At 48.2% G+C, this 21726-nt stretch overlaps 1 protein-coding gene across 2 annotated transcripts in view; it reads left to right on the top strand.

Moving 5' to 3' along the window:
- The window catches only part of ASTN2 (astrotactin 2), a 319207-nt gene that overhangs the window by 268760 nt on the left and 28721 nt on the right, over nucleotides 1–21726 (top strand). For both annotated transcript variants that reach the window (XM_048325211.1, XM_048325212.1), the window contains exon 20: nucleotides 20038–20179. In XM_048325211.1, the coding sequence (XP_048181168.1) occupies nucleotides 20038–20179 (142 nt within the window). The remainder of the gene's footprint in view (nucleotides 1–20037; nucleotides 20180–21726) is intronic.

Here is a 21726-nt window from a genome sequence, read left to right on the forward strand (position 1 = left end):
GAATCATTTAAAACACAAAGCCATCTGTGTGCCTCTTCCCCATCCAAGATTTATAAAAGACGAAACCATCCATCTGACCCCCAGCTCTCCCTCCCTTCCTCTTCCCCCGCCTCATCCTCTCCTTCCATTCTCCTTTGTGGCTCTCTTGCCAAAACACTTGCCCATACTTAATTCTTGTCCCAGAGAGACAACGCTTTGCATTCTTGTGTTGGAAGCCAAAAGAAAAGACAATTCTATTCTGTCTCTGCTCTGCTGAGTTACTTTCCCAAGAGTCTGTGTTTAAAAAAAAGAAGATAAAGGAAAAGACAAGTTGGTGCTGAAAGGTGCTGGAATATCGTTGCGTGGGGATAACTTTTTAATTCACTCCACTTATCAAACAGCCACTGGCAGGCCGTCCCCAGGCGGAGCGCGTGGGACTGCAGCCTCTTCCAAAGGGCTCACCTTTAGGGCGGAAAGACACTTTTGGACTCTGTCTCCCATCCTTCCTTTGCTCCCCTTTGAGGGCCTTGGCTCAAGCCCCAGGTTTTGAGGGTTGAGGTGTGCTGACAGATTCTCCAAGTCAGAGGAGCCAGTGGCTGAAGTCCAGAGCAGGAGGAGAGCTAAGGTCCGAGTTTCCTGGACTTGCCTTGTGACAAGCAGGAAGAGCCTCAGCCCTCCTCTTCCTCACTGCTCTGCTTGATGGCAGTCCAGCCTCCCTGGGGCACTGGCATCAGAAGAGCTGTGTTGAGACCCATCTTGTCCAGGCCCCACCGTGACCAAGTCTTTTCTCCTCTCTGTGCCTCCATGTGGTCCAGATCTGCAATGCTTTAGGCATTTCTGTGGTCACCAGGAAAGCTCAACCAGCGTCATCCACTGGCAGTTGAGGACTTTTATGTCATCCTTCTCACGAGGTTGGAAGGTTGGGAGCAGATCTAGGGCTCTGGAGCTCCTGGAGCTAAAGGGAGTATTAACATGCAGTTGAAGGAAGTTGAAATGACCTAATGCATGTTCAGCCTTTTCTTATTTACACATCAGGGAAGCATTTTCCTCAGTTTCAGCAAATTAATTTGCAGCCAAAGTCCAGCATTCAAAATCACAGTGATGGTGGGAAAAGGTCACGGGTGATGGTGATCGCAATTCTGAACAGCACTGTTTTGACTTTGATTTTGTTTGTGCGTGCTTGGGTACAAACAAAACCTTTCTGGGGTTTGTAACTATTCTTTTGAACTTCATCTTTCCATATAAATCTCATTTTTATGTTGTTAGTGATTCCCATATGAGATCTGACATTTGTTATTTGATACTGGCAGAGGAGAATGAAACCTATTAGTGGAGGCTCATGGGTTCAACAGGATCCTAGGGAATAAGAGCAGGGCTTGTGAAAAGACCTGAGGATTTAGTGTCACTGTCATCTGCTCGAGCTTTTGAATCTCTTTCTTGACCCCTTTCTATCCACAGAATTGTCTGTCTTCAGTTTTCCTGGTTCCAGGTGTATATTCATTGAAGCTGATGACTTACCCACTTCGTTGGACACTAAATCACCCAAGTGCTGAGTGTCCTCCAGGACCTCTTCACAATTCCCTTATGCCTGCTTAGAAAAAAATAGGCAAAACCTCATGCATTTCTTTAGGACAGAAGCAAAAAAAGGAGTTTTACTAAGAGCACAAAACTACCATGGTTTGTGTGGCACCTCTTTGCACCAAGGTCCCTCTCAGTCCTCTTCAGGAAGGACGTCTTGTAGAGGCAAGACATTACTCAGCTGGCCTACAATCTATCAGAAATGCTAGGAAAGAGCTGGAAGTGATGGTCTCCCAGGCCTGGAGCCAAATAACTCTGCTTAGACCAGCCATGATGAGGGTCCAACCAGCAGCTTTCCCAGAGCATCCACATCTACATTGAAATACCTGGACACGAGGAGGCCTCCAATCTATAGATCCCAAAAGTGAGGACATGAACCATATTCTAAGATCAGAGTGCAAAAATCCCTGGTTGCTCCATGGATGCAGACTGAAGGAAGGGAATTTCCAGGCCGTATTCCCGACATTCTCAGCTTGTCCCTTTTGATATCTCTTGAACGCGCCCTTCATCTCTGCGTCCGGTCCAGCGCTGCTGTCTCATGGATTAAACAGCTGCCACGTCCCACCCTCAAGGCAGCTGTGTCTCGGGGCTGCCTCAGGAGCACAGGGCTCTGTGCCCCGATGCTGGTCCCGCTGATCCAGTGGGATGCTGCCCTGCCATGGGCGCAGTCTGGCTGAAGGGACGGGGCAGGACCATGCCAGTCCATCCTCTGGTCGTTGTTCACACTTTGCAGTCTGGTACAGAGATGTCTTTTCTCTTCATTTTTTTCCTTCCCTTTTTTTTCTTTATTTTTCTCTTTTTTTTTTTTTTCCCTTTTTTTTTTTTTTTTTCCCTTTCCATTGGTTGTTTGGATTAAGGGGCCTTAAAGGGGCCAGACATTTTTCGTGTTCTCTCATACCCTATAAATAACCGGCACCTCTCCAGTGCTCCAACTCCACCCTTCAGTTGCAGATTCCACTGTCTAGCTGCCACCGCTCCGCATGGCTTTTCACACTCTTCCTTTCTATTTAATATGGAAATATTAGTAAAAAAAAAACCCTTGCTGTCACCAATTCTCCAAGAGGAGGAGGGGGGAAGGGGAGAGAGAGGTGGGAGCTGGGAAGAAAGGACACAACCAGCCAAAAAGAGTATCCGAAGGAATGTTCTTCTCCCTCCCAGGTTTACAGCAATGCCTTTCCATCCAGAGTCATCTGTTTTGTTTTCCTTCTCCCTCAGCCTGAGAGTGCTGCTGCATTATCATGTAATGTTGCTTAATGGGACCAAAGGCTTCGGAGTTGCCTCACGGACCGCAAGCATAGCCCAAATTCCAGGCCAGCAATGTCTTGATGCCTGTGGTGTGTCTCATGAAAGCAGAGGACTTGCAGCCCTCTGTCTGCCCCATGAATGGTTGGTTGGGGTTTTGTTTTTTCCTTTTCTCCTTTTTTTCTCCCCAAGGGCATGCCGCCACCCTATCCGGGCAGGGATTTTGTAACCGCCGGCATATCTGGGAGGTATGTGTGGAATCTTCCAAGTGCTTGGTCAGTCCTCTGTGGTTTCCTTTGAGCAACTGCCCACCCTGCCAGCTCCCACCACCCTTTCTCAAGCCCCCTGACATGCAACCAGTTGCGCCATTCGTGCCAGAGTTTCACATGACAGTTGTCTCCTTAGGATTTCTCTGTTCCTTCCTCCTGGCATGTTTCCTGATGCTGGTGAAGGATCAGAGGGTAGGAGCCCTGAAGACAGAAGCTGTCTTGAAGACCACAGAGCAGACACAAATAAAGAACAAGCTCTTACTTACCAAGTGTCCTAATTTAGGGAGTGAGGTGTAAGCCCCACTCGGTTCCAGGTGGCATCAAGAATTTGAGGGAGGGAAGTGGGATACTCCCGCAGATGAATTTCTGACTTCTTGCTCTGAGGTGTTATTCCATCAGTATTTCAGCTCTTGTGATTTTTGGTTTTTTCTGAGCAGCCATCCCTGGGACAGGGAACTTTTGTATTCCCATTTAGGGAAGGGAGAGTTGGAACACACAGCCCTGGAGAGAAGGGCTGGCTGGAGCATTGCTCTTTGCCTGGGCTTTCCAGGTGCCCAGGGGCCAGGGCAGGGGGCTCCAAGCCTGTGGGTGCCAGCTCTCATGGAGCAGTGCCCACGTGGCTCTGCAGATGTGCTGCTGGGTTGTGCTGGCTGTGATTTTGATCAGGGTACTTGAGACTAAGTGGGTGGCACATGGACCTGTGGGATGGCACCTCATGGTCCTCCATCCCCCTGCCATGGGCAGGGACACCTCCCACTATCCCAGGTGGTTCCAAGCCCCAATGTCCAGCCTGGCCTTGGACTCTGCCAGGGATCCAGGGGCAGCCCCAGCTGCTCTGGGCACCCTGTGCCAGGGCCTGCCCACCCTCACAGGGAACAACTTCTTCCCAATATCCCATCCAGCCCTGCTCTCTGGCAGTGGGAAGCCATTCCCTGTGTCCTGTCACTCCAGGCCCTTGTCACAAGTCCCTCTCCAGCTCTCTTGGAGCCCCCTCAGGCTCTGGAAGGCCACATCCAGGTACAAATGCCAAGTCCACGCTTTGAACCCTGTGGCTTCATAACAAAAGATGTAAGTCGGTTTTAGTTTTTCACCTTTTTTTTTTTTTTTAACATGAAGAAAACAATATTTTCTCCCAACTGCTTTGCTGGATTTGGCTGGACTTCTTTTAATCTAAAACTTTCCCAAAAAATTCAGCCAGAGGCAGATACCCAGTGTGGAAAATTTCAACCCAAACAGTTGAAGCTTGGCAGTGTTGTGGGAGCTGAGCACAAGGAAAGTGCTCGAGCAGAGGACTGAGGCCACAGTACCTGCTCAGCTCCAGGGGTGTCCTCATGGGGACCCCCTTCACAGACAGCTGAGTGTGGATCTGGCCTCATGCAGAGGCACAGTAAGGGATGGAAACATCTATATGGGGTTGTGGGAGGCTGACCATAAAGCAGGGATTTCATGCTGGGATCCTGCTGGGTCACCTTCACAGAGGTGCTGCAGTGAGATGAGCCAGGTGGGCTGGATCACACCTGGCTGCCATCAGGGCAGGATGGGTGACTGGAATGAGGAGAGGAACTCTCTCTGCTCCTGGTCCTTCTAACAAACTGAGGTAGGCACCAGGTGCTGGCTGGTGGCATTAACCTGTCAGAGCTCGTGTGCCACACATCTCCTCACATCCCAGTGGCACCCAAATGTGTCTGCTGTGCTGGGGAGAGGTTTCCAGCATGGGCACCAGCCCGCCCAGAAGGGAGCAGTGGTTTTATGTTCCCTCCATGGCATCAGAATCAAACAGGGCCATGATTTTGGCCTGGTACTCGAGCAGGATGGGCACTGCTAAGTGCCGAGGGGTCCAGCTTCTGTAAAAGCTCTTTCCCAAAACCCTGCAAGGCCCAAGATTCCTGTCACTCCATTCTTGCTCTTGAGTTCAAAAAGGAGTCTGTGAACCTAGGGCTGGGGTTCTGTGATTGATTGCTGTGTTTTTAGTGAAGCCTGCAACCTCTTTGAGAGAGTGGCTAATCCTCTTCAGAGCCTGTTTGGGTTTCTCAGTGGGGCAAAATGCTTTGGGCATTTGTTTTCCCCAGGTTGTGGGGCAGGAAGAGGGGATCTGCTCTCCTCTCTGCCTTTTCTCTCAATGCCCCTGTCTCAAAAGCCCCAGCCCTAAGCTGTGTTGAGCTTTTCTCTTCCCTGCCCACCACATCTGCGTGCAGGTGCACACTGTCCCCATCACCTTCCTGAGAGCCAGCAGCCGTCCTGTCACCCATCCCTGCCGGCTGCATGGGGACAGCCACCGGCACAGGAAGATGTGTTACCACCAGACAACCTGAGTGATGACTTTTGTTGGTTAATCTGATTTTCCTCCCCTCCTTCTCTTCTATTTCCATCCCCAAAGCATGGCAGAAAGCACCAGTTGCTGTCAGATGGTTTGCATAGGCAGGGTGACATCAACTCCTTTTCTTTGGGATGGTGCTCTCCAGCCATTTTTTTAGGGCCTGTTTTCATTAGAAGTAGCTTTCGAAGTAATAATTTGCTAAATCAGGCCCTGAGCTGCTCAGTTTAACAAATTATTATTTATTTTTTATGAAGAATACATGGAAAGGGAATGGAAAATGGCCAGGTTGGAGCAGGCTGGGTGTTAATTCCAGTTCAGTGTCACCACCATCTTTGTGGTCATGGTTTAGTCATGTCCTCCTTTGCATATTAATTAAACTGGTGGGTCAGTAAGTGTTGTAAGTGCAGATTTGGATACTGTTTGTTTTTATGCTTCTGCAGTGTTGCTTTTGCAACATTTGTTTAGTTTTCATTCAATGCATAAAATATGGAGGGAACAAAAGGCTCATGCACATTGTATCGTGTAATTAGACGAGTAGCCAGATGTTAATTAATATATGAATATCGTTTTTATTTCCAATCGTCTGGCTGTGGTTTGAGCAAACCTATGTCCCCCAGCTGTTGCTACATGAGACACAGCCAGAGCAAAAACAGAGCTCGAGTTCAGCTGCTCTGTTCCCAGAGCACAGACCATTACCCCAGCTGAAAGAGGAGCTGCTTCGGGGATGTGCTGTCCCCAGGCATGACACAGCAGTGTGACATTCTCCTGCTATCCAGTGGAGGGCAACAGGGGACACGCTCCCAGCTGTCTCCTCCAGCCAGTTTGGGCACCCAGTGGTGCCCTGGACTTTGTTCCCGGACACCACAGTGCAGTGGGATTTCAGCTCCGGAGCAGTGGTGGTTTAAACATCAGCTGTGTGGCTCATGGTTGAGTCCCTGGAGCTTTCCAAAATTCAGCTCTGAGCAGCCATGCCCTGTCCCCACATTTGGCCCCACTTTGAAGAGGTTGGACTGGAGACTTTGTGATCTTCTGGCGAGGCAGGTAGTGGGCCACCACATTCAGCCTTTTGCTGTCAAAGGATTTTATTCTTCCTATTTCACCTGGAAGATCCTTTTAAAGAGATCCAGGAACTTCCTTTCCTTTTCTCCAGTTCCCATGTGGTTTTGCTGAGACCAGTCAGTGCATCCAGGTGTTCCTCCTTCTCCTCCTTTGTTTCTGCCTGGAGAAGTTCCTGCTAACAAAAGAACTATTTTATCTCCATCTTTAACTTAATTTGCATTATTAAATATTAAAATGCACTCAATTTCATTGCTATAGCCCTCAAGTTATTTCAATTTCTGTTGACTGATCCTCTGGTGCCCTAATAATGCACCCTTCATCGGTGCTGAAACCACTGCTGTATTTCCAGTGAGAAATAAGATTGATTACAGGGCTGAGCATTGAGGAGCTCTGATAGTGATAACTCAGTTCCCATCACTCTCTCCTCAGCATTGCCTGTTTTCATCCGTCCAAACTCAGTCCCTTATCTGCTGTATAATTCTGATAATTCCCATCTTTTCAAGCTTCCCTAATAATTACCTGTGTCGCATCATGGTGCCTCTGGATACCCAGATAAATTAGATTGTACCAACAGTTCTCCTGTCTAGGGAATGAACTGTCTCACTGAAGAAATGCATCAGGCTCATCTCACACAATTTACTAAACCTGGAGCTGTGGTTCATTCTCCTTCTCTTCATCTCATTAAAAGAAGAAAAAAAAAGAAAAGGGGGGGGGGGGGTCTATAATGCCATAAATTTCTCTCCCGAAGCTACACCTGTGCCTTGAATATCAGCAGTGAAAGCTGGGCTGTCCAACCTCTTTGCCCATCACGTGTCCATGGATGCATTGACTTTCTCCAGGCATCCCACCTCCTGCTAAGCCAAGATGAAAGCCCGTGACTTTCTCAAAATTGTCTGCAAACTCCCTGACACTCTTCCAGTTTTCTGCTTTTCCTTCCCTCCCCCCCCTCTGCCTCCCAGTAGCTGGCACGAGGAGAATAACAGTGGAATCACCCACATTGCTGTGGTATGAGCAGGTTTCTCTCATATTATGTCTAAATAAATATTAATAAGAAAAATGGAATAAGAGCTCATTGACAAATTCAGCAAATATTTGCCTTTGCCATCCCTTTCCAGCCACCTGGCTCCCGCAGGAAAGTTTTGCCCTTTCTCAGACCAGCGTATTCAGGACATAAACACTCGGTTTATTTTCTTGGGAGGAGGAGGAAAATGAAAATAGCATTATGGGCCCTGAAGCCCACCTGTCACATTTTGGGTGGCTGCTACCTTGAGCCATGGCTTTTGTCTGTGCCTTCCAGTGATAAGTTATCACAGAAGTGGCCAGGATGGCCTTGAATGGTGCCCATGGGCCCATCTTGATAACCTGGAGTGCTTTTCCACACCCATGGAGGACCTGTGTGCCTAAAAAGCTCCCAGAATTAAGAGACTGAGTCTTCAAGATGATCGCTGCACTTGAAAAATTGAAACAGCAGCAATGGGCAGAAGGATTGAAGAGAAGGAAAACCAAGGATGTAACGGTGCCTGCTCAGTGGTGCTCAGTTCTCTGGTGCAGTTGACAAGGTGAGGATTGGTCAAAGCTTGGATTCAATGATCTTGGAAGTCTTTTCCAATCCTAATGATTCCATGTTTCTGTGATCCTTGCCTGGCACCCGGCCATGGCCACATGCAGCTCCCTGCAGCTCCTCCAGCCCAGTCTTGGCTGCTCCCTGCCATGGCTTTCACTCTGGGTGCTTGCTGGGCAGAGAGTGGGCAAAAATTGTTCCTGGGGCACCACATGGTGGCATTCCTCAGTCCTCCAAGGATGGAACAGTGCATCCCACCGTTGTCTTAACAAGAGTGACTAGTCATTTATTACAAAGGAGGTTGCAGGAATCTGGGGTGGAAGCTACTCCCCAGACCACCTAATTCACAGTCAGCACCCCAGGCTGTTTTCAAGGCACAGCACATGCTGGAGAGATCAGACCTGCTGCTGGGAGGCTCCAGAAGTGGGACTAAGGCTGGTTTATCCATGTGTGTCAGTGGTTCTGTGTATATATATATCTGTATGTGTATAAAAGTGCATGTGTGTCTGTGTGTGTGTGTATTTTACTATGTTAAGCTATAAACTGTATGGGTTAGGTATGAATTAGAACCTTATAAAATGTGTTTACTCATTCTGTGTAACTCAAAGCAGGGATTAAACAGTAGGAAAAACTGACCGGGAGAATTTTCCAAGCAGAAAAAGTTTTACAGCTCTCATTGTGAAGTGCAGAGGAAGGACTTTTTTTTTCTCTCTCTTTTTTTTTTTTTTTTTGTATTTAGGTTTTTTTCAGGGCAAGTATTTTCTGTTTGAATTTTTATGGTTATTAGATAAAAGGAGGGAGAGGGGGGCAGCTGAAGAGGAAGGAGGAATGGAAGAATAGCAGGAGAGCATTTGGGCAGGCAGAATTCGCCCCAGGCACCTGAGCCCCATATTCTTCTCTCCATCTCTTGTGGCAATGTACTTTCTGTGCCAGTGGCATCCAGGAGGGCCTCCCCATGGCATACAGTGCTCCTAAACAGGCCCTGCTTTTCTCATCTCCTTGAAGGCATCTTTTACAGGGAAAACAGGGTCACATAATGCTGCCGAATTTAAAGGGAATGGGTGTGGGAAAGGAGCAGTGGAAGCAGAAGCAGCAGGGAGATGAGGCTCTCAGTGACTGAGCATCTCAGAAAGGGGGAGAAGAGAGAGAGGAGCAGGAAATGGGGATGGATTGAAGTCTTACAGACTGTTGGCCCTCCTTCTCATAAAGAAAGTCTGGACAAAGCACACAGGGAATAACCTCACCGTTATCAAGTGAGTCATCCTAGGTCACTTGAGTGATGTTTGATAAAGAGCAAGGTGTCTTGCAACATGGAACCATTTCATTTCTTATTTCCTTCTCGTCTTTGATACAACTTTGGTTCTGCACCCTCTCTAGTCTCTTCTACCTTGCAGTTCTTGCTGCCTTGGTGAATCATCCCTGTCTGCAGGACCGGTGATCCTTGCATAGTTAACAGAGCCTGACTCACTCTCCTCTACATGTTATTTCCACAGAAGGTTGGGTTTGGGTTGTTGGGGTTTGGGTTAGGTTTTTTTTTTCCACTTCACTTTATGAACATTTTCCAGGGGACTGGGGAAAGGGAGGGGAGAAGAGAGACCTGAGAGGGTTCATTGTTTTGGTAATTTTCCCTACTGCTAAATGTCAGCATCCTATGCTTGATGCTTTGGATATGGAGTAACAGGGCTTCTATTTCAGGCTTTGCAAGGGATGGGAGAGACTCATCTTATCTCTCTAACATGGCCCAAGTGATGTTTGGGTTCTATTTAGGGATTTGAAGAAAAGAGGGAAGTGATAACCTCACTGTATGAGCTCCGGGTTGGGTACCTGGCCCTGGCTTCCCTCGTCAGCACAGATCCTGGAACAGCCCTGGAATCCATTTACCACTTGGCTTAATCCTGCTCTGCTCATTCTGGGAATCTGTCTTTTGTCATCTGAGTGGTCAGATGTTACACAGTTTCTGGTGATGACACGTCTCCAACGAGCCATCCGAAAGGGATCAGTGATCCTGGGGGTGGGAAGTGTGCTCAGATACCTCACTTTGCCAAGGACATCTAGGAGTCAAAGGGCTGTTCCCACCAGAATGGGCTCCCAGGTCACACTGTCCATCGGATCCGACTACAGACATCTCCCCTTCCCTGTGGATGACAGGATTGATTTGCTGTGGTTTCTAGGATGACTTAAAATTGGGAGCAGAAGGCATTGCCTTGCCGACATCCTGCTGTGTGCCAATGGCAGGTGTCCTCAGTGCCTGGAGTTTGCACGCTTGTAAGAAAGGGATGTCCTTTAGGGATGAAAATCAGCTATCAGTGGGGAGAGAGCTGGATTGGGGCTCTGTTTATAGCCTCAGATTTGCTTTTTCCCTGCTACTTTGGAAAAGCAGTTTCCTTTCTCTTCACCCATGTTCCTTTGCCTGCGGTCTGTCACGACACTGCAGCCGCTGCGACACCGTGTGTCACGACAGAGCTCGTGTCCTGGTGTAAATGACACTGTCAGTGGTATTAATGGCCTACATGGAGTCTCTGCATGTCACACACCTCATTGGCATGGGTTTGGTCCTCGAGATCACCTCAATTTACGAAATTACAGATTATAGTCTGTAATTATAAGCTGTCCTCATGAGCAGTGGGCCTGTGCAGGGGGGCAGGAGATCCTGTCTGACCTTGCAGTCTTAGTGGAAAAGGTGGAAGGATTGCTGAGATGGTGATGGGTGCTGAGGTAGACTCCTCACAAGTGAGAGATTCCCAGCTCTTCCCTCTTTTCTTGTGCCTTCTAATGGATCAAAACTGTGAAGAAAAATGTTAACTTCATTTTTGGAAAACCAATTAATGAATTACTCATGAGCTGTGCTAAGAAAGCTGTTGTGAATGTACTCCAGTAATTCAGGTAATTCCTTGTTCAAGAGCTGATGTCAACTCTTGCATAAGTTAGTCCTTACCAAGTGGGTCTTTTCTAGCTTCTGAGTTGGGTCAGATAATTGCTTATTTTTTCAGTTTTGTCTTGGTATCACCTCTGGCTTCTCTTGTGATGCCTGCTTGGGTAAATGGAGAGTTATGGGAAGAGGCACAGCCAAATGAGAGGCTTTCTCCTCTGAGTCTGAGGTAACAACATATCTACAAAAATATTTAGAACTCGCTGTGTTTGCACAAGTTTTAACCTCGGTCCTGCAAGCATGTACATTAGTTTATCTGGCACACGAGTGTAATGGAACAACTCACATGAGTAAAGCTAAACATGTGTAAATGTTTGCAAGATACGGGTCAATAATTCTTTGGAAATCATAGCAAACCAACCCTCTATTTTCTTACACAGTGCTGTTCTCCAGCCCGCCTCAGACAAGTGATCAAGAATATCTGTAATAATCATTATGGTGTTGTTGTTCCAGAGAGCTCACAGCCAGGATGCAGAAACTCAACAAGTGTAAATTGTTATTGTTCCATTGACTTCAAGGGAGCTACAGGAGGTTTTATGAGCTGAGGATCTATCCCCCCACTCTCAAATGTCCAAAACTGCAGAGTAGGGCCAAATAAGAGATCTGCTTCCATGCAGGTTCCTCCATAAGGACCAATTTTTTAAGTCTTCGTTGGATAACAGCCTGCAGGTTTGGCTGCAGTTGGGCTTGCTGAGTGCTTAGGAATGTACTGGTCCAAAGTCTGATCACTAATTCATCAGCATCTCTGCACATGACCTCTGTTTAGAATAAATAGGACCAAAAATATTTAAATATTTGAAATATTTAAAGAAGATTTTTTTCTAATCTGTTGCCATTATAGATAGTGGTTTGGTCCACTTTCCAGGCTGTGAAGTCTAAGAAGGGACTGGGAACAGGGTCAGGCAACAGTGGCAATACAGAAGCCCAGAAATTACACTTTCCCAGTAAGTGCAAGGATATGTGAAGCACAGACTAGTTGATGGCTTCTCACCATAGGTTTACATGAATCTGATTTGAAAAATTACCCAAGATAATTATGTTTTTAGCAATTAATTGCATGCTGATTTTCATTCTAGGAATTGCTCCTTTCTCTTCCTGCTGGTTTGTCATTTCAGTATTTGTTACCTTTCTTTAGGAAGCTTCCCAGGATTTGTCCTCAGACATAGCTCGTGGTGAAAGCTGCTCCCCTTCAAATTTAGCCCTCTTAATCCCAGCAGAAGATGAAATCTCACAAGCCTCTGGACTGGTGGAGCTCAGGTCCCTGGTGCAGTGTTCACATCCAAAATTTGGGAGTCATTTTTGGATAGTAGCTCAGTCCCCCAGGAACAACAAGAGTGTGCTGGTCATTTAAGGAGAGCGAGGTTATGATTGATTCAGGTTTTGTTGCCATCTCTGCAGTGTCTGACACATCAGTTCATGCTGGAGAAGAGTGGCTCTGGGGCTGGAGCAGGGCTGGTGGGATTCCTGGTGAGCGTAAGGCTCCGTGCAGACCCTGGATCTGCTACAGGCTGCCAGCTACGGGCCTTGGGGACCGCCAAGTGGTCTGCACCATTGGTCCAGTGTTAGAAATCTCCAGTTTAAAAGAAGCTAAATATGAAAGGAAAGCAAGAATGAGGGTGGGAGCGAGATCTGTGGTGATGAGAGTGAGAACTCGCTCTATGGTGATGGACAAAATCTGCCAGACAAGAGGGATCTGAGGACAAAGCTTTGCTTCGTGCCTGCACAACTCCCAGTACAAATGGGTTCCCACCTTGAGCTGAAATCAAGTAACTATTTTGACATGCTGCAGAGCCCGAGACAACCTCCAGGGAATAGAGACATTCACTTGGACTCTCCACCGTGCTAATGTGAATACGTGGCTTTGAGATTGGAACTGGCTCTGCCTGGATGTCTCTGAGCGTAGCAGAGTCAGCTCGTGTCTGGCTGGGGCTGACCCTTAGCAACCCAGTGAACCTTGAGAAATCCTGGAGGGCTCACAGCACAGAACGAAATGCTTTAATTCTCCCTCTCCTCCAGCAGCACACTGCCTTGGGGATGCATTTTTACATGAGTTGAAGCATTTTTGAAGCATGTCTGAGGTCTTAGATATTGACTGTGAAAGACCTGTGATAAGCAGTCTGTGGAGAGCTCAGGTGAAGGAGCAGGGAGTCCTACTGATGACCCTGAGAGAAGAATACACCCATGATTAACCTTGTGTATCATAGAACATTGCAGCTCATCCAAATTAGGACCATTTCCTTCTGTTTGACTGGCTCTCTTGATAAAGAACAGCTCATCCTTCAGCTCCATGTGGTAACTCCATGCTAGTTCCAGCCCTGAAGAGCACCAGTGAAGGCATTTAAGAGACTTCTGTGACACTGGAATGCAACTTCTGCTCTTAGCTCAGCTAAAGCCTTGCTCCTTAAATTTAGCCATCTGCAAATGCTGTCTTCCATCTGCAGAGGACCTGGTGATGGAAACCTAGAGGAGATGGGGGCCCAGAGGAGATGGAAGCCTGGAGGAAAGCTCTTCATCATTATTAATATGGCTAGTAGCATACACACAGGAATCAAATTCCCCCTAAAATCATTAACTTAAAAAAGGTGGAGCTGTTCAGGGAACTGCAATTTGCACCTTTGTACAGGTTGGGAAGTGAAGCACAAGCTGTGCCCAAAGTTGCAGCATAATCACTGGCTTTTCTGCCTCAGCCTAGACAACCTGTGCCCAGCCAGAGGGATTCCTGATGGATGTGTCTTTGAGAAAAGCCATGACAAAGAAATTATTCCTGAGGCTACAGGGTTTGGGGGCATGGGATTTAGGCTCCCATCTAACATGAGAGGCTGGCATGCATGGATGCTCCCAGAATGTGGGCAGAAATTTTTTAGTAATAACTGGGCCTTTTTATTTCTTTTATCATCTGGCAAGCCATGTAGGGAAGGAGGTTTTGACATCATTCCTCTAGGATCAGTAGGGGTGGTTTGCTTTTAATGGTCTAGGCAGCGAGACAGACCATCTGCTGATGTAAATCGGAACAGCTCCGTCGCCTGAAGTTATGTTACACTAATTTAAATCAGCCCATCATTTCCAAGACAAACCAACCACCTTTCACTGCCTTCCCCTGCCGAGTGCCAGATCCAAAGCACATTAAACCCAGGTACAGCCCCATGGTGGAGGAGCCACCGTGCAAACCTGTGCTCCACATCCACTCATCCAAAAACCCGGTCCCAGCCTTCTGCTCACAGCCCTCCTCTGAACCTCCCCTCCTTGGAGGGAAAGCCCCAGGGGAAGAAGAGGGTGAGGCAAGGACCCCCAAAAGGTGACAGACTTGGAGGGCTGAGCATGCCATTTGTTTCCTCATTTCAGGAACCAAAACCTGGCAAGGGGAAGTGGAGTAAGGTCTCTTTTTCCATCTGCTGCGCTGGCGTTGCTCTGGAGGTCACTGCTGGGGATGGAGGTCCTCGCTGGGCCCCATCTGCCCTCTCTGGGCTCCCTCATTTATGCCCACTTGGGCCTCTGACATTCTACTCTGTTTTTCTTTCCTTGAAAATGGATCGGGAATTGGGAGCCGCTGCGCAGGAACGCGCCTGTTCCCCATTACAGCTCCACCGGGGCTGTAACACGATCGTGCCTGCTCCATACCCACACAGATATTTATTTATCCATACAGCCTTTCTCCTTGTTTTCATTAAGTTAGGCAGAAAAGGTTAATCTTTCTTCTGCTAAAGCTTCAAAACCAACCAAACTAAATAAAATATGATTTCTTTCATTTCTTTTTTAAAGGACACTCTCTCTCTTTTTTTTTTCCCCCCTTAAGTACCAGAATGAGGTCACAGTCAGAGATGCCACAAGAGTAAATTGAAAACAGGTTGAAAAAAAGCAAAGGGGAGAAAGACAGGGAGAGAAAACCACAACCAGGAGAAAGCGCCTGGTAACGTTGCAGGGTTGGTTTCATCCAACCCAGTAAAGAAGCTGTCAAGACAGAGACATTGATGCCTTCCTACTTTCCCCTTCATGCTCTTTCTAGGAATCTTGAAGGTGAATGGCAGCAGGGAGGCCTCCTCTCGTCTTAATTTCCACTTTGGTTCGCAGCGCCTGGGTTTTCTCCATGCTGCTCTTGGCACAGGGACGTGGGCTGAAGGTGTGGGAACGCCTGCGAGGGTCCCAGAGCTTCCTTTTGCTCCTCGAGCCTCCTGGAGGCTCCTGGCCTCGCTCTCTTGTTTAGTCTGGTTGAACTCAGCGCTGTAGCTCGGGTTGTCCTTGGTGGGATGGTTGATAGGTGATTCATCCAGCCTGCTGTCCGCAACTGCTGGGCGCTGGCACGGCCGCAGTGGAAGGACTGAGGCAGACTGAGGCTGTTGGATGCTGTGTGTGAGCCTGCTCCCAGCCATTTTCATTCCTCAGCCCCTGTTTCTGCCCGTCTGAGCCTCCTGCCACGAGAAATGTGCTCTCTGGAGAGCACATTGCCAGCTCAGCCTTGCAGACAGGCAGCGGAGCTGGGGATGTCCTCTTCCTCCTTCTCCTCCAGGGATGGAGTTGAGTTCCTAGGTGGTTATTCCAGAGTGTCACCAGTGGGTTGAGCCCCAGCTATGCCTGCTGCGGCCAGGAGAAGCTTGCAAACCTTCCCAGAATGGGAATGACCCCTCTGCAAGCTCCAAGTGTGCTTTTTGTTATTTCCCTCTGTTTTAAGGAGAGCCACACCACCAGAGTCACTGTAGAAGATGCTTAGAAAACCAAAAAGAGGAGATTTGCCAAACTCCACAGCCATGCCTGTGGATGAGGATGAGGCAGTAGCAAGGGGCTGCACTGGAGAGAGAAGGGAAATGCCACCTGGAGGGAGCTGCATCTTCCTGACAGTTATTAGTAGAGTGGAGATGGATTTTCAAAAGCTGCCTGGGGAAGTGGATGGTTTGGGGCAGATCAGCCCGGAGAAGGCAAGGAAATGAGGGGGAAGAGAGTCTTGCAGGGATATTAACTCCTTGCTCTTCAGAGTGTCAGCATCCCATAGCTGAGCACCATTGCCCCATAACCTGTCATCAGTGAGCAGCAAGTGACATTTTTTGCTCTGTGCACAACATTTTCCATGGTGATATTGAGCTCTGCTCTGGGGTTTTTTTACTACTGAGAAGTGAACACAGGTGAGGCATCCTCAGAGGAGCCAGTTATTTGTCCTTGATATCTGTAACAGCTTATTGCTTTATTTAGTGTGACATCAATTATTTATTACTATTAATGAAGGACACAGATGTCTGTCTGGTCAATAAAATATCTCCTACTCCACAGAGATGATCTACTTAGCTATCATTTACTCTGCAGAGAACCTTTGGATTCTTTCTGAAATTTAATAACGTGAGCAAAGATACTCAGGCAATCTAGAAGGTTTGTGCTTCAGGGCTGCTTTGGGAGACTGAAATCCTTCTTTATATTTGCTGGCGGGGTGTGTGAGAACACAAGTCCAGACGGGAAAAAGAAGCCCCTTTGCTTTCCATCACAAGCTACTTATCCATGTAATCCCTTTTATAAAGTGATCAAACTCCTTCTTAAAAGATGGTTGGGTTATTTGCCCTGTGCAGGGGTAGACCAACCATTTATCCATGTCCAATTTACTTCCTCTTGCCATTACTGCCCATTAGCCTAACTATTCCTTTTCCATCTGAGTGCCTGCCCTGTTGATGTGTTCACAGTCGTGTGTCTCTATTTGGCCTTTTTTTCCTGTTCTTCTTAGTAAATTTGGGCTTTTTGTTGTTTCCCCGTGAAATCTTCTCTCCTCTTTTCCTGTGCCTTGGTCTTGAGCACAGTTGAGGAACGCTGTGCACTGAGCTCTTACATGGCCTCGTGCAGTTGGGTCAGTGCTCTCCTGCTGCTACATCATCCCATGATCACTTTTTCTTGGCAGGGCAACATTACTAGTCAATTAAGTGGCCCAAGCGTCCAAAGCCAGGTTGGACAAGGCTTGGAGAAACCTGGTCTAGTGGAAGGTCCCTGCCTGTGTTGGAGGGGGCAGGGGGAAGGTGGGGTGAAAGGAGATGACCTTTCATGTCCCTTCCAGTTCAAACCACTCTCTGATTCTATGATAATCCTCTCATCATTCCAGCAAAAGCAGCTGTTGCCTTAGCTCTGTTCCACTGACAAGATTCCAGTCTAAATCTAGGGAATACCTTGTTTTCTGCTCCTAGAGAAGGCTCAGGAAATTTCATTCCGCTGCTCGCAGAGCACTGAGGACTGAATGATCTCTGCCTTCTCTTGTGTGAGATGAACAAACGCAGTCTCTGTGTGCTCTGCTTTGCCCAGGGGAGAGCACGGAATAGCAGCTCCCTGTGCTGGCTGCAGACTGACAGCTCTGGGTAGCTGGCTTGTCCCCAGGGTGTCCCTTCCCTGTCTTTGCTCCATGGTCTGTGCAGTCTGGCACCACCAGTGATCTCACTGCTCCTTATACAGGTACAGAAAAATCCCAGCTTTAGGGCTGACGTTCCAGCATCTTTGTTAGCATCTATTTTGCTGTTTTCATAATAACCTCTTTGCTTTGCAGAGCCAACAAGAGGGGAGAGTTCCCCAGAGGTTCAGGATTGAGCAAAAAGCACCCTCTTGCTTTGTGGATTTTGTTGCAAGGGTTTTGGCTCAATCCAAGTGGAGACACATGGCAGACCCTGAAAGCTTCATTTCCTCCCGTGCAGGGGGACAGAAATGCACTCCACTGCCTGGGCAGGTCTGATCCATGGCAAACCAGACCACTGTGGGAGGCAGCTGCTCCCTGCCAGCCTGTTCCCTCAAAACTACCCAGAAAGACCAATGAGGATGAGCTTTCGGAAGCTAGTGGGTGTCTTAGAGAGAGTTAGCTGTGCAATTTTAATCACAGAATGGTCTGTGTTGGAGAGGACCTGAAAGATCATCTCATTCCAACTGCCCTGCCATGGCCTGCCCTGCCCTTCCACTAGACCAGGTTGCTCCAAGCCCTGTCCAACCTGGCCTTAATACAGTCTTTGAGTCAGTGGTTGCACATGACATTTTCCTTCTCATTTCCAGTCTCCTGCAAGTCTGGTTCCACCCTCTCCCTGTCTCAGCCCATCCCATCTCTTGTGCTCCCTGGCACAGATGTCCTGGCTGATGCTCCTACCCGGGGACTGCCCAGTCCAAATCTCCCCTTGGCCTTGCCCCAGCTCTCATTGCAATCTCTGCCCAGCTATTTTCTCCCCTAGCCCTCATCAACTGCTTAGAGAAAGGTGTGAGATCCCACAGCATTCATCCATGGGATGATCTGTCCTGCCATGAAGCTTCTTCCTGGTCAGAAGGGAAGTTTCTTGAGGCTGGAAGAGCCTTAAAACCCCTTGCTCTACTTCAACAACACATTCTGGTCCTGATTCTTTGTTGGTGATTCATCAGGTTTGTAAGTCACAGCAGAGTCTGTTCCCAGTGACTCCTGGTGACAGGGAGTTCCCCAATCCAGCCCAACGTCGTAGGAAAAGGGGTGGAAATGAAAGTTGGAAATGAGCAATAGGGGTTTGTTTGCTTAAACCGTAAACCCAGAGCTGAGGGACTTGCTCAAGGCCGGGCAGCGCTCGTGACTTCCAGGCAGGGATTTTCCTGCTGCCAACCCAACCTGCCTGTTGAGTTGTCTTGGGATTTGGGACAGACCTGGGGCCAGGAGCTGGGTTGAGCTACAGAGACTGGTGACAGAGCTGCCTGAAAAAGTCTGGAAAGAACAAGTCGTGCTGGGAGCATTAAAATGAATAATTAAGGCTTGGATTCCTTCAGGGAGGAAAAGAATTTATTGCTGCTCTTTTCTCTAGCCAAGGGGGACATTTGTTACTGAGTTGTGTATTTTGAGACAGGACGCAAATGCGGTTTGGGGGGCTGGGGATGAGGGGATTTTTTTCTTCTACCTGGATAATCCAGCTTCACAGTGGGATGTTCTGGGCTGGTTATACCACTGGCTTGTTCCTTAGGGTCTGTACCAAGAACCTGGACTGGTGCTTTGTTTCAGTACTCCTCAGTCACTTTTGCCTTTAAAAAAATAAAGTGCTGAGAGGGGAATTCTTCTCCTCCCTCTGCTGCGATGTCTTGACATTTCCACAAGCACGAGGTACCCGGCACAGCAATCTGGGCCCAGGCTGGCTTACACCAGCATAATTCTGTCATCTACAGCAGCCCTTGCTCCGATTCCCATCACTGGGAATAGGGCACAGCCTGGGCAGCTGCTCTGTCTTAGTTTCCTCCATGGTACCTCAGGCTTTCAGTTACACCAGTGTGAAATGGGAATTAAATGCAATGAGCTCTAACCAATAGACAGGCTGCCCACTGCGAGGAGACAGGTTGCACAGCAGTGGATAGTCATGCCCAAAAACCTTAATAAATGGAGCGTTTTCAGTTTCAGCTGGGTCATGATCTAAGTGTTTAATAGGCTTTATAAACCAGAAGACCAAAAAGAAAGGTTTTTCAGTATTTTTAATTAGCGGCTCTTTTCTTCGAATGCTTATAAAGAAGAAAGTGTTCTTCAGCACAACTGAAGGAGCTCCAGTCAGAGCTCCAGTCAGAGCTCCAGGAGCTGGCAGAGTGCAGATGAAAGGGAACGCAAAGCTACTGACTGTCATTGAATTTAAAAAAAATAAATCCATCACATTGAGAGCAATTCCGCCCAAGCACCAAAAAAGTCTTTTTGGCTGTTAGACAACATAGCAGAAACACATTTTGCTGTGGCACGTAATTTTTGGAAAAGGCCATGCCCTGTTCAAGAGCTGGACATGCAGCAAGGGCAGGAGATCCCTGTTTAGCCAGGCTTGCACATCATCCGGGGCCCATCCCTGGATGGTGATTCTTCCTGCAGTGTCTGCAGTGAGGCCCCACATCCCCTCTGTGCTGTGATTGTACCTGGCCAAGCAGTGACTTAGCCCTGGCCCCCGTTCCCACCAAGGGTCCCTGCTACAGCTGATGGCCCAGGTGTGTTTCCTACTTGCTGTGTCCACAGGGGACATTGTCCACACAGACTTGGGGCATTCCACAGCCACAGCCAGCTTGAGTTTGTTGATTGCCTGTCCTGTATAGAGATGTTTCTACAGTGATTTTTAAGTGGTCAGCAGTAGCTCTACGCCTGTATTGATGTTCTGGTCTCGCTCCTCTCTTTGCTTTGCAGGAGAATCCTTGAGCTTTGCGGATGATTTGCTCTCTGGCCTCGCGACCTCCTGTGTGGCAGCGGGTCGGAGCCACGGAGATGTCCCTGAAACCAGCCTCTATTCAGTCATTTTCAAGTGCCTGGAACCAGATGGTCTGTACAAGTAAGGAGAGATGTGTGGGGAGCTGCTGGGGGCAAGGAGGGATCTCCAGTGCTGTTACTGAGTTGTTATTGACCTTTTTGGTCAGCAGTGTGTTACACCAGACAAATGGTCAGACTCTTCCTGTTGCTCTGGGTGTTACACTCAGCTGGTGAAATGGGAAATCAGTGTCTGCCAGTACAGTGCTGGAGGCACTGGGAGTCAGTGGGAGACTCCAGGATAACACCTGCGTTCAGTGTTCTGGGTTTCCAGGTCCATGCCTGTGGACAGGGTTGTCTCTCGTGGGTGAACTGAGCTGATGTCAGTTTGGAGCAAGTTGCGAAGTGCCTGGTGGGATGAAATAGATGGCAAAAGTGTGACAGGGGTTTCTATAAGTTGCTGTTTCTCTTAGTAGGACGTACAGCAGATCAGAGACACCAAATCCTTCTGCCCACCACCCAGATACTGTGGACATTTCACTCTTCTGAGATATTTTTTGGGGGTTGAATTTTCTATTTTAATCTCATGGATTAATTAGTTTCCAGAGCAAAGGGATAATGTGAACATCTGAATTTTAACTTCTCCTTTGGTATCATTTGGACAGGGTCTGGGCTTTCCAACCTGGCTCGTTAGCCAGGGCATCCTGGGTATTGAGAGGGATATCAGGAGTCAGATCAGTAAGAGAGGAAAAATAGAGCAAAGAGGCCAGGAGACAGAGGAGAGACAGAGTAAGTAAGAGAGAAACACCCAGGGCTTAATGTCAGAGCGACTGCAATAATTAAAACACATTTTGTAGTGAGTAATGAAACTTTTTATGGGACCACAAAAGCATTTAAAGCGAGAGCTGGCAAATAGTCTGTCAGCGAGAACTTTTTAAGACCTTGATTAATACTTTCCCTCCACCACCCCCCAGTTAAGTATGTTGACAGCCTCCAAAGCCTTTATTGCACATCCCTGGAGCAGGGCTGTCTCCAGGAGTGGGCTCCAAGTGATACCTCTTGCCATTTAATAATATCAGACATTTTCTTGTTAAATATCTATAATGCATAAATATATTTATTAATATCTCTGGAAACTGAGCTGCTCTGAAAAGGTGCCAGGGAGAGGCTGGAGCAACCACAGAGCTCGCTAATAACCCTACGCCCATAAAACTGGCCCGTTGTGAGCTCTCAGCTCCCAGCTGCCAGGGGCACTGGGAGAGAGAAGAGCCACTGGGTTTGATGGAGTTGCTGCCGTGGTGAACACACGGAGCTGGGAGCCAGCAGGTCTGGCTCTTGGGCAGCCTGGGCTGCCAAGTAATCTTCCCCATCTGCCAGGCAGGGGTATTTGCACTCACCCGTCACTTTAGGGGCTCTGTGATCTAATTCCTGGTGTCTGCAAGGGGCTGGGAGAGCCTTGGGTGGAAGATGGAGGGCTTTGTCCAGGGTTTTGTCATCCCTGTGGTCAAAGCCAGGCTTCTGCTTCCCAGTCCCAAGGCACATTGCCATGGAGGTGGTCAGCAGAGTTGGCCCTGAGCCCTGGGGGTGGCTCCTGCTCTGTGGGTGCCCCTGGGCAAGGGACAGCAGCTTTTG

Source organism: Corvus hawaiiensis, chromosome 21, assembly GCF_020740725.1.
Source record: "Corvus hawaiiensis isolate bCorHaw1 chromosome 21, bCorHaw1.pri.cur, whole genome shotgun sequence".
Lineage (NCBI taxonomy): Eukaryota > Metazoa > Chordata > Aves > Passeriformes > Corvidae > Corvus > Corvus hawaiiensis.